Source organism: Leguminivora glycinivorella, chromosome 11, assembly GCF_023078275.1.
Source record: "Leguminivora glycinivorella isolate SPB_JAAS2020 chromosome 11, LegGlyc_1.1, whole genome shotgun sequence".
Lineage (NCBI taxonomy): Eukaryota > Metazoa > Arthropoda > Insecta > Lepidoptera > Tortricidae > Leguminivora > Leguminivora glycinivorella.
In genome coordinates, this window is record NC_062981.1 from 5,319,997 (window position 1) to 5,336,983 (window position 16,987).

The 16,987-nt window shown below is 36.0% G+C and overlaps 1 protein-coding gene across 1 annotated transcript; it reads left to right on the top strand.

Annotated features, from left to right (window-relative positions):
- Nucleotides 1–1,525: 1,525 nt before the first annotated feature.
- Nucleotides 1,526–16,261, top strand: LOC125231490. The gene is made up of 3 exons (XM_048136979.1): nucleotides 1,526–1,620; nucleotides 11,431–11,704; nucleotides 13,059–16,261. The coding sequence occupies exons 1-3, from the start codon at nucleotides 1,618–1,620 to the stop codon at nucleotides 13,277–13,279; spliced, it is 498 nt and encodes a 165-aa protein (XP_047992936.1). The 5' UTR covers nucleotides 1,526–1,617; the 3' UTR covers nucleotides 13,280–16,261.
- Nucleotides 16,262–16,987: the final 726 nt, after the last annotated feature.

The following is a 16,987-nucleotide window of genomic DNA, read 5'->3' on the forward strand; positions in this document are numbered from 1 at the left end:
TATAAATATTGTTTTTTTATGTCAAATACTAAAGAAGACAATCATTTATTGTGACAAATTCTATATGAGTCTAGCCTATTGTCTACGTCATTTAAATAAATAAAACAAAAGACATCAACTTATTGCAGTAATGTAATGGCGCATCAGTCAAAGTAGGTGCTACGAAATTGCTCATTGTAATCGCCAATCGCCAGCATAGATCAGCGGGCAATGCGTGAAGCAAAGATGACGAAAAGCTATTAATTAATATGTTGTGTGATAAAACATGCTCTACATAGCTGCTGCAATGTCGCGTGCATGGTTACTGAAATGGTTAATAACTACAAAGAGGATCGAGTATTATACCTCTAGAGAGTTACTGTCAAAGTAAAATGTGTAATCACAGTGCACAGACTGCCATCTCTTGACACAGGCTTAAAACTTTGAACCTCAGTTCTGACAATTTGGCCCATATTCTTAGCTTGATATATGTTAAAATGTCAAATATTTTTATTAGCGCCATCTAGCCGAGCGTTCCCCAAACGTGTAACGCCATCTTGGCCACCGTACCTTTTTGATTATGGGTTTGAGGTACGTTTTTTTCTTAGACTTTATCTGTCTACATATATGGAGTTACATATGCCTCTGGTAACTACGAATGTTAACTAGAGGATCTAGTGTGGTACTAATAGGGAAAACTTGTGACATGTCCGGTTATATGGTAGTGTTGGATGATGATGAAGGAATGGTATTGCAAAAGAAAGCAATCCCTTAAGAGCGTTTTCACATTATCCGATCCGATATCCGATGTTGGTAAGATGGATGTCAAAGGTATTGCTTAAGTATGCACTAAGTGGGGTTCATGGCTTTAGGAGAATTAGCAGAGGGTAATAAATTTGTAACAGACAATATTTAAGGAGGTGATTATAAAGCTGATATAGAACACAAAATACAAAACATTTTTTACCCATATTTTTCCACAAAAATATGGACGTCAACCACGCAGCGATGCATTACAATTGCTCAAATTGGCCGATCAACCCGCCCCGCTTGTGACGTCAGCGCTGTACGCTGTGTCTTAAAATATTGCCTGTTATTAAAATTACACCCTGTATACATTAGTAGAGCTTATCCACAGGACCAAGGAGCTGATAAACGGTCTACTTTGTTCTACTGCAATGACCGATGGTGCAAAGTCTAAGATCTTCATCACACAAGACACCCAAGCAACGGTCGACACCTGTGATGACCAGCTAATCCTTCCTCCACGATGGTCTCAACAAGTTTCTTGATATTTGCCCCAACACCAAATTTTTACAAACGTTATACATTCACTTGAGACACTTGAGTTTACATTTAGCCTTGCGTTTTCTCATGTTCGAACCGGATGTTCCTAAAAAATGGTGGTTGGCATATGGCAAGCGCCACCGAGACCCTGGCACCCGGGGGTGCAACAGGCGCCTTTGTTTACCTTTAATGGCGCCGTAAAAAAGTGGATCATGTTCGACCGGACCCAAGTAGAAAGTGAAACCGCTTTGTCGAAAGGTTGCTATAAAAATTGTAGCGGTGGCTAAAGCGAGCTCAGTCGAGGCGAGCGCGCCCTCCAGTGACGTAGTGCCAACATCGCGGTGGGAAACAATGGTCAGTTGCATTTCACTTTCGTTTGTTTTTTTAGGTACGTGATGTAATGTAATCTAGTTTTTGCAAGTGCCGGTTGACGTAAATAAATCGGGTTTGGAGTTTTTCTTACACGTAATGTTGATTGTTTTGGATTTTTTTATTAAATTTTAGAGGTAATCTATTTCCAGTGCCAATATGTATTTAAAAAATAAAGTTTGGTACAGTCAATAAAACAATTAGCTTATCAGTATTATCAAACTGCATAAAAAATATGTATGCAGTTGCATAGTATTTTTCTAACTGTGCATTGATAAGAGTAGGTAAGTAGGTACCTCGTTAAATGTTTGTCGTCAAGAAAAAACATATAACCAATAATTGCTACCAAACATAACAAACAACCTGATAATACTGAATAGGTAATTAAAAGCTGCATTATGATGATGTATTGCAAGTTAATGAGCAAGTTAGTAGAGCGTAAACACAAGGCCATCCGATTTGCACTTTACACAACTAGACACTTGCAACGCCCGGCCTGCATACTAGAACTGTTTTCATAATCTTAATTAGTTATGATGTTCATTGTTTCAAGTTAATGATGCGTTTTGTTTTTTATTTCCCACACATTTTCTTATCTACTTAAACAGCCAAACTTGGATTTTTATTTGTGTAAGATATAAAATCATTTATTTACAAAAAAGATAGTTACAAAACGACAGTACATTGGTATCACGCAACAAGACAGGGACTGTTATATCGAGGACTATATCAGGTAGAGGAAGGATTTGGTATTGTATAGGAACTGGGATAAGTAAAATTTGCAACTATGTATCCCACTTCTGACACCATGTTTAATCACTATGCATATTTATATAAAATAATAAGACAATGATTGTCAAGCCATTATTTATTGGACTGATTCTAAATACGAATCTCGCCATAAACTACAACCATAAATAACGTAACAATAATGTGATTAATAGGGAAACATATAATAACTAATAAATTATAAACATAATGAATAATTACACATACATAGATAGAATGTGTACTTACATTAATACAAGAAGGCGAAACCATTAATCGGTCAAAAAATTGACGAACTTTTGGCCACGACGAAACTCTATTAATTTTCGGCAGTGATCGATCTAATTTCAATTTTGATTTCGGTCGAAAAATTATCCGATTCAGTCGGCTCAGTGCTTCCCAAGTTCCCAACATCCCTACAAAAACAAATTAAAATTACGACACAATTAACTGATTGCCGTTTGTACTAATACCTACTAAGATATAATTAAACAGCTAACTAACTGATTACATAAAGTGATTGATTATTAATTGATTGTTGATTAAACATAAATAAATTAAGCATGATTGATTTCTACTCAATAACGTATCACTTCCAGGTCATTAGGTCAAACAATAATCGCATTAAATTGAATCAAAACAATTTGTCACACTCACAGCCGCTATTCCAATTCCAATTAAAACACAATCAATTCCATAACAGGCGCAAAAACTCCAGCCTTGATTCCGTTCAATATCTTTTTACAACATTCGTTTCAACCAACCTTGGTTTTCTCGAGATATTGTCGTTATTGGTTTCTGTCCTTTCACTGGTCGGAAATGAGCGAAGGCGAGCAGGAACCGAGGGCGTAGGCTGAAACTTGCTCTTGGTTTCAACCGGTTTATAAAAACTCCTTGTTAGGGCTTACTTTATACCTTACAGGAAACACTTCACGGTTGAAAACGGCTCAGGTTTTGTGTTTTACGGTTTCGCTTTCTGGGGAGTGGCAATCTGATATCAGTATGACAATAAGTAGATTAATTTAACAGTGTTCAATTCAATTTTATTACAAACGTACATATAGGAGTAAAGATAACATTTATTAAGTAGTTTTTCAATAAACCTTATTTAATCCGACTAACTTTAGCAACTGAATAAAAGTTGCTATCCTGGTCACGGCACCAATCGAAAAGGAATTTAAGTCCTTAATAAATACAATATCACTTTATTTATTGGTGAAATGGAACCCACCTCTTTTTAAGAATCCGGTAAAGGAAATTTTAATTTGAGCTTTATTTTATATCTTGTAGATTTAGAAATTGCATATACCTACGCAGCTACGTAATAGAGTAAGATACGGCTCTTTGAAAGTTTCATCTAGATGTGAATGTGTTATGTTATGTTAATCCGGTTGGTATGTTGCAAAAACTAAGGTCAAGTTCTAGGTTTGCATAGTCGGAGATCGTTATTAGGTACAGTTAGTCATATATATCAGTAGTTCAGTACCGTTATTGTATTTTATTTGTTTGAAGACATTCGGTCTTTATTATTTTTTTAGGCACCATTAATTAAGTGTTACGAAAACCCACAATAAAGATAAACTTTAAGAGGTCTACCTGACTGCCAAAAAGTTCTAGACTTTGTATACTTACACAATTATAAATGTAGATTCACGTATATTCTTGTTTTGAAGACATTACCTAATAATGTACTAAGTTTCCTGAAATAAGTACATCTTGAACAAGTTCGTACAGTATCCGATTACGTTATCATTCGAATGAAAATGCAGCACGTTCGAGCCAAACCGCTTACTTATCCCGACCACGATCGTATCTATATCTACTTTCTAAAGCAAATATCATTGTGTTGCTACAGATTCAAAAGTATCAAACATGGCGAAACGTTTTGGCACCAAACGGTCGTAATCGGCCATATGGTCTCTTAGATCGAGTTGTAAAGCTGACCAGAATAACATGACCTGTAAAGTCCAATCAACTATTATTATGTAATCGATTGTAGGTACTAATATTTTCAGTAATGTTTCTAATGAAACTGTTATTTTAAAACGTATTTTTCACCAGATAAAATTATGGACATTTCCGAATTACAGGATGAAATCTTAATTAACTAGCAAGTAATAAAAATATTTTGTAATTTTGTACAATCAACAAAATTGTTAAAAGCGCATTTCCACACTTTCTACTTCTTTATTTCGATCTATCTTATTTCATGTCTATGGCAAAGAAATTCTGTTTACGTGGACGTATTCAGTAATGCAATCGCAGATCTTATTTTAGCTGGTTTTATAGCCTCCTACTCGCGCGTACTAAACTACACATCGGAATAACAACCGTGTTACATAAAGTAATTTCGCTTTTAAGAGACAGTTTAAAAGCAAAACACGAGTGACTTGCAATTGAAAACATTCGTAACTCGTTTACGGCGACCGATAAGGTTAAACAGACAACTTATTTGCTATGGACGTCCGAATCGAAAGTTGCTGAGGTAATCGTGCCATTGCGGCCAATGACGGTACTTAGCACGTAATGTTACGCAGATTGTTGTTCAAGAAGGGACACAAGGGGTACTTGGCCAAATTCATGTTAGATAGGTAGGTGCCGTACGTACCGTCATGATATAGCCTATAGATTAAGCCATCCCTGAATATTAAAGGTACAGCAAAGAACACAGAAATAGGTGGAGTTCAGGTGTTAAAGTTTCTTCACGGATGTTACTTTGAAAAGGACACGTCCCCTGACTGTGTTATCAAACACTTAAAAACAATTCGTGATGACGCTGAATACACAGTGGAAATAATAAAATCAAAGCATGACACGTACAATTCGTTCAAAATTGGCATTCCGCTATCCGTGTACGACGACTTCTTAAATACCGATGTGTGGCCGCTAAACACCAGTATTTCAGAATGGCAGCCCTTTCTGCGCCCGAGGGAGGCAAGATCTCCCAAATAATAAAACCCAAACAATAATTTCAGACGAATCCAAGAGTAATGTGCGCGTCGTGCACCAGAATATTAACCGCCTCGGAAATAAAACTTCTAAATTAGAATGCGAATTGCAACTCCAACAAGATCGGACTGACGTACTATGCCTGACAGAGCACTGGCTCCACGCGACACAGATAACATCCGTCAACATCCTGAACTATGAGCTGCGCGCCTGCTACTGTAGATCAGACAAGATAGGAGGAGGCGCCTGCATCTACGTCAGGTCGGGACTAGTCACCATTGTACGGCAAGAAATCTGCAACCTGTCCGAAGAGTCCCAATTCGAAACCTGTGCAGTTGAATGTGTAGGCCTAAACCTGATTGTGGTGTGTGTATACAGACCTCCAAATGGTGACGTACCTATTTTCTTTGCTAAATTATCCGAACTATTAAACTTACCTGCGCTTCAAAATTATAAAGTGATCGTCGTAGGTGATATAAATATTGATTTGTTAACTAAGTGTAGTAACTCCAAAAAATTGATGTATACAATTAAACAGTTTGGTTACAGACAATTAGTAACAGTTCCAACTAGAATAACTAAGCTATCTAAAACGTGTATTGATCATGTCTACACAAATATACCAAAAGTCGATATATGTAATGTTACCTGTGATGATTTCCATGTTTCTGATCATTTAAGTACATGTGTGAAATTATACATTCCTAAAACGATAACTTGCACGCATACATGCAAACGTATATTTTCCCAACAAAATATAAATAATTTTTATCTCAGCTTAGATTCTTATAACTGGGATTATTTATTTAAAAAAAGTCATTGTCCTGCAAAAATAATTGAGCTGTTAATAAACGTATTAAAACATTACTTTGATGTGCATTTTCCATTAAAAAAAACTCAAACAAGACACAATTTAAATCTATGGATCAATGATTACATTCGTAAATTACGCTATGATATTGGTAAAATTAAATCCAAGTTATCACAAACCCCTGATGCCAACGAGCCACTCCGCAAAAGCCTATTATTATTGGAATCAAAACTTTGGACTGCCTTAAAAGATACACGAAGTGAATATATAAACAATCAGATATCTAATGGCCAGGACGACATGAGTCGCCGCGTCTGGCGTGTCATCTCGTCCGAAACATGTAGATCTAAGAAAGATAAGAGTAGTGCTATCAATGTTCTTGTGAGCGCGTCGGCAGGCGACTGCGAAGCCGCGCGCGCATCCTCCGCGGCCGATCAGCTGAACCAGTATTACGCGCACACGAGCGATAACAGTACAAAGCCCTGTGTAAACACCGCTCTCGCTTACTTAGAACAACACCTTATGTCGTTATCACCAACGTTTCATTTCGAACGTTTCACATTGTCAGATATAATAAACGCATTAAAAACCATAAAACGTAAAAAATCAAAGGACATTAATGAAATGTCGACACATGTTCTTGATTATTTTCCGCCTGTTGTTATTTCAATATTAGTAAATATGTTTAACAAATGCGTTGATGTGGGTGTGTATCCCGATGTCCTAAAACTGGTGAAGGTTCAACCAATCTACAAAGGTAAAGGAGAGATGCATCTACCTAAATGTTTTCGACCAATATCATTAATACCAATCATTTCTAAGGTTTTTGAATGCATGTTAAGTCTGCAGATAATGAAACACTTCGTTTCAAACAATTTACTGAACAAACAGCAGTTTGCATACCAGGCGGGGCGCTCGACGACGCACGCCGCACGCGACCTAGTGGAGCGTGTGCTCGCGCACCTGGAGGGCGGGCGACAGGTCGCAGCAATATTCTGCGACCTCTCGCGCGCCTTCGAGATGATCGACCACTCGCTGCTACTCAGGAAGCTCGAACGCTATGGTTTTAAAGGTAAAATATATGACACAATTGCTTCGTTCTTAACACATCGAAAACAAACAACGTACGTTTTAAACTCCAAATCTAAACCTGAAACTATCGGCAGTTGTTCTGTTCCTCAAGGGTCTACTATGGGGAATAATCTTTTTTTAATTCTAGTAAACGACATTACTATAGCTTGCCCTGAGCTTGAGTATGTCATGTTTGCAGATGACACCTGCGTCATTGTTAACGCTGAAGACATAACAAAATTAAAACAAAATGTGAATAAAGCAATGTTTGAAATAACCAAATGGTTTACAGCAAACGGCATGCTTTTGAACATCGAAAAAACAAATCTAGTACACTTCCAGCTACGCACTGTTCCTACCGATGGATTAAATGTTCAAGTAAATAATACAACAGTCCCTCAAGTAAATCAGGTAAAGTACCTAGGCTTTGTTATTGACGCTGGCCTAACGTGGAGCGCGCACATAGACGCGCGCTGCGACAAACTTGCTTCGGCAAATTACGCGCTCTCCAGGCTTGTGAATAGCCTATCTACTGAAAACCTGAAAAAGCCTACTACGGCTACTTTCATTCCATACTCATTCAGGGTGTGGACCTATGGGGGACAGCAGCCGACCGTGAAAAACTGTTTAAGTTACAAAAACGTGCAGTACGCCTGATTGATAACAAACCCTTAGACTACCCGGCACAAGAACTATTCAAAAAACATAAAATATTGACGCTACCAAGTATTTATATACAAATTGCCTGCACTCATGTAAGGGAAAATCTACATAATCATATAATTCTCGCTCGAACTTCCGTTAGAAGCACCCGCCGACAAAACCTACTTTTTATTCCAAGGTACAGGCTAGCAAAATTTGGAAAGTCGCTTGGTGTCATGGGACCCAAGTTATATAACTCACTACCCAAATCAATAATCGATTCTGCCAGTGACCAAATATTTAAGCGTAATTTAAAAATGCTACTTTTAGAAAAAGCTTACTACACTATCGACGAATTCCTCACAGGGAACAACTAAAAATGTAAAGTAATGTTATAATTTCATTTTCTACAAATTTTTACAAATATTAAGATTTATAAATTTAACAGAATTTTCTTTATATAACAAATAATAAATACCGATAAATGTATAATTGACTACCAAATGTAATAACAATTTAAAGTTTTTTAGTTAATACTAGAAATTAATTATTGACGTGTAAAATACTATTTTTTACCAATAAACGCTATCTATCTATCTATCTATCTATAGAGCGGTCAGTGTGATTAAATACATCATCTACATTAAAATATTTGTGCTTAATTAAATGAAAGTTTCTTGCTGCTCCAATAGTGTATTAAATATTTTTAATTCTGATACTATCGCCTCGCATCCTCACCCCTCGGAAATTATAATACTTATATTACCTACGACAGTAAAGTATGAATGATTAGAAGCTTTCTTATAAGTAAGTGTAATGTTAATATTTGTGTATACTTCGCTTAGTCTAACTGTTGACGTTCTGCATATGAAGAGTAGAAATTACACCTACCTACTGGACACTACTTGCCTTCTCTAACTTACTCGTATACATAATACATACATTCATTACACATACATACATACATTTCCGCTACCTTAAGGTTGTCTGGAAGAAATTGCTCTTTAGCGATAAGACCGCCTGTTGTTTACCTTTGTTCGTGTTTCTTCCTTGTTTTGTATTGTTGTATTTTATCAAGGTGTGCAATAAAGAGTATTGTATTGTATTGTATACATTGAGTGGGTGTTTATGGAAAAACTGTGGCCATTACCTTTGTATAACTGGCTAATGTACGACTTAACTTTATTTAAGCCTTATTACATTGTCATAAAACGTCAAATGCACACAATTAATTATAGTAATTAAGAGTATGTTGTTGACTGAGCGTTTTCTATAGTAGGCTCTCATTGGATCATCATCAGAAAGTTTTTATTCTTTGTGACATTAGTGTAGGCGTAGGTAGGTACTTATAAACCTTATAATAATAGACTTTCAATCGTGATTTATTGGGAAACACAAAGGGCAATGTGGGCGGGACTTACGCCTACGAAACATGACACTGTTGCAGATATAGCTTTGCTTTACAGATTTAATTTAACATATCACCTTGTATGGGAATGAGAACATTACTACAAACAATTTAACAAACATAATATGGATTTCGTTATGCATATATTGCTCAATATAGGACTACAATAGATAATAAATATTGCAAAACGCGGCGATTAAAGCAAACAATAGATAGCCGTTACTTCGTGTTTTTGCTGTTGCTGAATAAGTCTATGAAACCTAGGATTATTTTATATACCTAAATAATTTTGTGTAGGTGCACAACCCAATAACTTTTACTACGAAGCTATTCCCTGGTTATATCAAGTTAAAAGTGCGTTGATGTCTTTTGTTCTATCTTTTGACTTTTCCTCTGGCGTCGCGGGATTGGTCGAGTGTCGAGTCCAAATAAACTGAATAAGCGTTTCGAGCCCATTATAGCTAAGTCGGGAGTAGTAAAAGTTATGCAATTTCAGTTCTGTATAAGCAATTACGAAGTAAACCATTAAAGCCGACGTGTAAAAAATAAGCGATTATCCATCATCCTTACAACATACCAATACACCTTCTAACTTAGCAGCCAACGTCATTTTCACTCTAATTTAGCAACCAACGTCATTCCATTTTCAAATGAGCGACCAATGATTGGTGTCACAGCATAACGCAACTGCTGGCCACAAGCACGATCCAATTGCTCGCGTTGCGCAACGCCGGACCTCATACCTCGTTGCGACGTAAGACGGTTGCGATGGTATTTACGGCAATGCCCGGCGCCTTAAGGGCTTATTACCTTTTTGCACGGTCCCTTGCGGTAGTTGAGGTATTAAGCATATTCAATATTAGGCAATGGTACTTAAAATAATTATTGCGCAAATTTTTGTCATGATATACCAAACGATTTCAATATTCAATATTTTCAATTCTCAAAATAGTAGGTACATTACGATACAAGTGCCGAAAAGTGGTAGTTTGACAAATTACCTCTTTGAATGTGTATTGTACAACGTTGTTCTGTTGATATGGCCCTTTGACATAGGCACATAAAGTACTAAGTATACACACACAATACAATATGTACTGAAAAAAAAAACAATCGCTATTATGGACATTATGGTGTATAGTTTGATAGTTGTGAACCCCTACCACAAACCACAATATAGGTTACTATTAATCAAATTACACATATATTTACACACCATGCCTCTTCTGTAATGTTAGAAAAAACTACGAGTAGGTTTGTACATCTGTGCAAACAGTATACCGCAAACATGGCGATATCAAACCAGATCATTATGAATGTTATAACAGTAATGCGTGTGGTGATTAGAGCTACCGCAAGACTACATTATGTGGTATTCAGAAAGCTTGATATGTGCCGAGCGGTACGTGCCCCATGCTACAGAATTATGATGTGACAAGATATAATCATGCGTCATCAGTGAACTGACATTACCTTAGATTAGAAGAACACTAAAGTATATGATCATTATGTGGTGAACGATCGATATCTGAGACAGTATTTGATACACGCCCTCAAAATTATTATATTTTTTATACCTGGCGGTTCTTATTAAACTAAAAATAGGTGCTATTAATATTGCTTAATTTCCTTTTCAACAGGAAATGAGATTCTGATAATAAAACATGTAATAAGGATGCAACAGGTAATTATTCAGAATCATAATTAATAGCGCTGGTACCGCGTACGCATAAGTTAGTTAAAAAATAATAAGAAGAAGAACCAACCAATTAAATTGAGCAATGAAGTTTTTATAAAATTATGCCATTTCCATTATTATTTAATTAAATGTGTTCATTTGCATTTTTTGTTCAACCTTCTTCACAAATGATTCATCTATTTCTATCGCTTTTTTAATGTTGCTAATCGGGGTACGTATAGCCAAATACACAAACGCTTACGATACTTAATATCGTTATCGTAGCTAGCTATCTCTATTGCTCTTCCGTATTGGCGCGACAGAGCCAGACTGCGTTTCCATCAGCGTCTAGCATCGACGATTGTCATTTCGGCTAGGCACCAGTTGCGACTATCCAATTCGGATGAATCATTATATCGGGCCTATGAAGAGTGCTAAACCATATTAATTATATGTCTTTGTCCACAGCACATCCTCCTGCTACTGCCGCTCGTCGCGGCCTGCACGGCCATGCCCTCCTACATCGCAGTCCCGGCCGACCAGATCGCCTTCGTCGACTTGTCAGCATTACGCGTGCGAAGGGTGCCAAGACAGACGCTCACCCCTCCCCCGCCGCCCCCGCAGTTATCGCAGGCCCAACTGTATAGGGAGTATGCCGCTCCGGTGCAGGAATATTCGGCCGCTCCTGTTCAGGAGTACACCCCACAGCAGCAGGAGTATCCAGTGCAGTACCAGCAGCAACGTAAGTAACGAGTTGATCCTAGCACTTGCAACCAGCCAGTCTTTGTGCCAAGAACGCCGAAGATATCGAAGACAACTTCGCCGCTCCGGCAATGTATGTGGTCTATACATACTAGACAAAAACTTCAATTCAAGGTTCTGTCAACATTGCACCTTGACCTTTTGGTTAATATGAAAGGTCCTGTCAACAGGCGCTTATTACTGATAATAGTTCTGGTCTAATCTGTTGACATGTTGACATAGAGAAGTCGACGGCAATGACATTATACAACACAATGGGATTCCTCCGGAGAATGACACATGAATGGCATGGGCATGTTAGGGAAACTGTCTCAACCTCTGAATTCGCACATTTTGATCAGCTTTACACAGAGCTTACAGGGTCTATTGAAGAAACAACCTATTGAGTAGGTACCTAATATTGCACATCATCACTATTTCAAAAAGCTATTAAATATAATTGAGCGTGCACAATCAATTGAGACTGATGATTTTCCATAAAATATTAAGTACCTTTACTTAATAGTGTAGGTGGAAGGCCCGGGGTCAACCTTTCGCGCAATGACATCATAACAATCATAACCCAGCCAGGTCATGGTGCCACACCGTTACCTCCAAATTCCACAGCAAAAATTCACACATCGTTATTGAACTCTTTAATAACTGTAATTCAATCAAACGATCGCTATCAACTATTGTCAGGAAAGGTCACGCACGGTCAATAACAATCAACTTTCGTTATTCGCTAGCGCATAACCTAGCGAGACCAAATGTCAAAGTCAAAGAGAGCGAAATGAATTCATAATCTGCTCCGGCCGTCAAGACGGTGATATCTCCACTTTCACTGCACAAAGGATTAGCTATAGCTTTCTAGAACACCGATATTGTCGTGTAATTAACCAGTTCCACACTCAATAGCACTGACTTCATTATTACGTGAAACTTTTTTGACAAATGAACAAAAGGCGGACGAAAAACGTTCAGTTCGCTTTCTTCCATTGTTCCCTTTGCGATAACATCGACACGCGGAGCGGATTATGCAATAGTTTAACAATTGATGTATGCATGCAAATCACTTCGGGGTTTGCTAAGTGCGCTAAAATACTATTTCCGTTGTAGATTTTACATATACAATTGCAGTATTTAACTAAACACTTAATGGTGTTCCCTTCTATTCTATTAAGATGGATGTTTAAGTGTTGTATAATTGCATTGATGTGTGTGAGAAAGTCCTTGGACTCTTTTAATATTTCTGTCTATATTCTACCTATTTAAGTAATATTGTACAAAAATCTTTAAATTTTCAAAAACCCTTCCCTTGAACACCTGCCCATTGACAACTTTATCCATTCCAGCGATAGCACTAGCCCCAGAACCAGAAGCCCCTGCGAGAATAGTACAAATCCAAGCGCCGTTGCAGCGCGACGTAGCCAGCGCGGCGTCGGCGCTGGCGGAGCGGCCGCCCGACTTCGGGGAGTACGTGGACTTCGGCGCCCACACCGGCGACAGTGGCGCCTTCGGCTGGTATGCCGACTACCCCGTCAACGGCCACGATGACGGCAGCTACAGGAAGTAGCTAGGCTATAAGAACCCGGCCGCGAGGAATAAAGTAGTTAGCCTTTGTTGCAAAGTTATGTTCGTGGTTTTGGATGTTTGGCTCTCTATGGGATGACAACGATCAGATGCATTCTGATTTGTTTGATAGAACTTAACATATTTCTAGATGTTTCTTGTAGTCAATAATAAAATTTATGTCTACATAAAACAGATTTTACCATGAACACAAAATGATAAAGATGAGCCATTTTATAGCATTTATTAATATCAAGAAGCTTACTCGCAGTCGGGTACTAAAGCCAATGGTCTAGAACTTGCCAATAGAATTATACCCATTTTATTGATTCAAAGATATGAGATGAATCACTGTTCGGAGTATTATCATCGTTCCTTTGATCTGGGTATGTTATTTAATTAGTAGGAGTATTACCAAAGACAGTATTCGATCCAAGTGATACTTAGTTAGTAAAGCCGAATTACCGCACATTTGTTTCAAACGGTTAATTCCGCGTTGCACTTATTTTTATATTCAACGTTAGTTCCTCGCTTAGGTTAAGTTTTTTGAAGAACACTGTGATACGTACCAAGTTACAAACTTTTTTCTACTTCTACTCTTGTTACTGTTCTTTCCTCTTTAATTTTTTCAATCCTTATGCTTCTACTTTTTCTTTTCTTGTTTTAAACCAGCTATAATGTACTGCTACATTACATCGTTTTGTGAAATGTTATTTATCGATGTTATTGTTTGTTAACGCAAACAACATAGTTTAATCCTGTTTTTACTTCCTTTTATAACTTATTTCTATGTTCTATGACTATCTTGTTTTTTTTATATCCCTGTGTGTTCTATCTTTATTTCTTATATTTCTGTAAACTTCATGTTTGTTTCTATTGTCACGCTTTAGACACCTTTTAGTCACTGCTATCTCTCCTTTTCACCCTGTTTAGCTTAAATACTCGCTTCTTGTTCAATTAACTTCATGCTTATACTTTTCTTCACTGTCATATTTTCTTTCTTGTTTATGAATAATTACACTTATCTTTCTTTATAACTGTCTTTCATTGTACACTCAAGCTTTAACTATAACTGTGCTCTCTTTTATTTTACGCAACTGCATTTATTTCTTACATCACACTTTCTAACTAATTTGTCTCTCTATTTTACACTTCAATTACATCCATTTCATACAACATCTGTCATCGTGTTGTGCTACTTCGCTCTACTTCCACTCAACATTTTCATTTATACATGAAACATGAATCATTTGCCTTTATCTTTTTCACTACTTCATTTTTACAATTGTAGCTTTTATGGCATTTTCTTAATTTCTATTTTTAAGTTGGTTAACAAGATAAGATGACTTTGATATTTCGAGTTCTGTTTAATTCAACACCTTCACAGGTACTTTTATCTACAAACTGTATTCTATTATTTACTTTCTTATTCAACATTTCTTTCTTGTTAATTATTACTCTTATACATTTTATTTTCTTTTCCTCTTAATAATAGATATAATATTGTGTAAGTCAGCAAACATCACAAAAAGAACCTACTTATTCTCAAAAGTCTACTACAATGTCTCTCTTTAAAATAATATCTCTTTTCTTTAATATTATTTCTAAATAACTTTTACCTTTTCTTTCTTCTTACGCTCTTCTATCTTCATTTTTTCTCGAGACTTAAATTGACATGATTGAACTAATGTCTCACTTTCTTTGTTGCGTTTTCAATGTTATTTCTTAAAATTTCTCTTAAACTCTCTTTAACTTAAGTGTAAGTAATACGATGACTATTGTTATAATTTAACAAGTATGTCTTATTCTAAGACAGAAGTATCTACTATCTATCTGACTTTAAGGCTAGCCACTTATTAGATAGTGTCATCTATTTTCTTTGACTGTTCTTCCTATCTTCTTTCTACTGCCTTATTTCATTGTTTTTCCTTTACATTAATTTCTACTTCATTTTGCTGACACTGTTTATTTTTACCTTTTTTCTATTCTTACTTGTACTTATTTTCTTTCCTTTCTCTTTAAAGCCATTTTTATGTTTTCCTCAGATGGATCTTTTTTATCTGTCAGAGTTTTCTTTCCCTTCCTATCTTACTTATACCACTTTCCGCTCAATTAATTTTATTTCTTAATATATTTTCCATACTTTTTATTTTCTTTCTTTACCAGGCCTTAATTGAAGTTTTCTGATGATTTTCTTTTTCTGTGACTTCTTCCTTTCATATTTCTGTCTGTCTTTTCCGGTATATATTTAATTTTCCTCAATCCTATTTCTTGCGTCAATATACTGTGTTTTTAACTTAAGTTGTCGCATAAGTTGCAGTTTAACATAACGTTATAAGTGTAATTAATTACATACCAAGTTCGAAAGTACCACACAACACAACAGTTTGTTAATTTTCATCTAATTCATTTATTTATATGTTAAGCGTGATTGTCACTTCTTTTGTCACTTCTTTTTTCTTTTTAATTTAAACGTACATCACTTCATTGCTTTTTATTTATTTTCTATTTTACTAGGTACTTGCTTTCTTGAACTTCTAAAATTTACTTTCATTCTTATTTGCTTAATATTGTTTATTCCCATCTATTAGCCATACAACAGTTTCATTCTTAATTCTTGGCACTCAATGTAGTATTTTTTACTTATAATATGTCTATTAGTCTTCGTTCATTCTTGTTTCATCCTGACTTTCTTTTTTTTTCTTAAGTACTTAAATCTGTCTTTATTATTTTTCATAAAATGATATGAACTTTCCTTCTCAACTTTTTTCCTGTCACTTACTACGCTTACTCTAAATTGTCCTTTCCTATCAAGTCTTAAATTTTATTTTTCCCTATCACACTTACTGTACTTTCAAGAACTATATTTGATACTTGTTTTCAATAGTGTGCCCTGTGTTATATAGTATGAATTTTCTGAGATGAACTTTTCGGTTTTGCCCTAATCTGTTAAACAAAGGCCTTTGTTTCTATTATTCGCCGCGGTTAGCTCCCGTTTCCACAGCACGTGCCAAAGTCTCAGTGTAGTTAAAAAGCAACTATCATGATAGCAATAAGGTTCAAATTTATTAAACAGTTTGCAGTGCGCAGGTAACTTTTTTTGAAGATGACAAAACGTGTTATCTCCGAAAGGGATTTTTATGGATTTGAACCTTATTGCTTAATATAACATGACCGGTAAGTCACTCTCTCTCTTTCTTTCTTCATTCCGCGAATTTTCCTTTCAGTTCTCTTTATCTTTATTTTACTCTGACATTTCTCATTTTCATACTCTATATTTACTACTTAAACACATTATTCAAAACCCTATGTTTCTTTCAGTAAACCTATTTTCTAGTTTCATATCATATATTTCCTTCTATTTTTATCTTTCTTTTATTTTTCACGATAGCTGCTACATTTTATAAATCTTACCTTATTTCCATTTCATTTATTACCTTTAAGATACATTTTTTTTAAAACGTTAGTACTTACTATACTTCTTAAAGTAATAGGACTTCCTTCTTGATCACTTATTCTTTCTTCATTCCTGGTATTTGCCTTTCACTTCTCTTTTATCTTTATTTTACTCTTACATTTCTCATTTTCATACTCGTTATTTACTACTTAAACACATTCTTAAAAACCCTTTAATCATTACAATAACCGTCTACATATTACCTATTCTGCTTCTTCTCTCGTTAACTTTTACCCTTCATTATTTTCTGACACT